At 51.2% G+C, this 338-nt stretch overlaps 1 protein-coding gene across 1 annotated transcript in view; it reads left to right on the top strand.

Annotated features, from left to right (window-relative positions):
• The window catches only part of SGSM1 (small G protein signaling modulator 1), a 65,728-nt gene that overhangs the window by 53,575 nt on the left and 11,815 nt on the right, over positions 1 to 338 (top strand). Inside the window, exon 17 of the mRNA XM_012644096.1 lies at positions 173 to 297. Coding sequence (XP_012499550.1) covers positions 173 to 297 — 125 coding nt within the window. The remainder of the gene's footprint in view (positions 1 to 172; positions 298 to 338) is intronic.

Raw genomic sequence — 338 nt, 5'->3', positions numbered from 1 at the left:
CAAAAACCAACTTGTACCCCCTAAATTTATTGAAATTTCAAAAAATTTAAAAACAAACAAAAGCAAACAGCCGAGTGGTCCAGGAGAGGGTTAGGAGGAGGAGAGAAGCTCTCTGTGTTGCAATGAAGAGTTGGGTGTAATTTTGCATTTCTTCCCTCCATGGGCCCTGCAGCCGGAGCTGCTAGACCTATACACGGTGAATCTGCATCGCATCGAGAAGGACGTGCAGAGGTGCGACCGCAACTACTGGTACTTCACACCCGCCAACTTGGAGAAGCTGCGCAACATCATGTGCAGGTGGCTGGGAGTGGGGGAGGGGACCTCGGGGAGGGGGATGG

Source organism: Propithecus coquereli, unplaced genomic scaffold, assembly GCF_000956105.1.
Source record: "Propithecus coquereli isolate 6110/MARCELLA unplaced genomic scaffold, Pcoq_1.0 Scaffold206, whole genome shotgun sequence".
In the NCBI taxonomy this organism is placed as follows: domain Eukaryota; kingdom Metazoa; phylum Chordata; class Mammalia; order Primates; family Indriidae; genus Propithecus; species Propithecus coquereli.
This window is presented reverse-complemented; position numbering and strand designations above follow the sequence as displayed.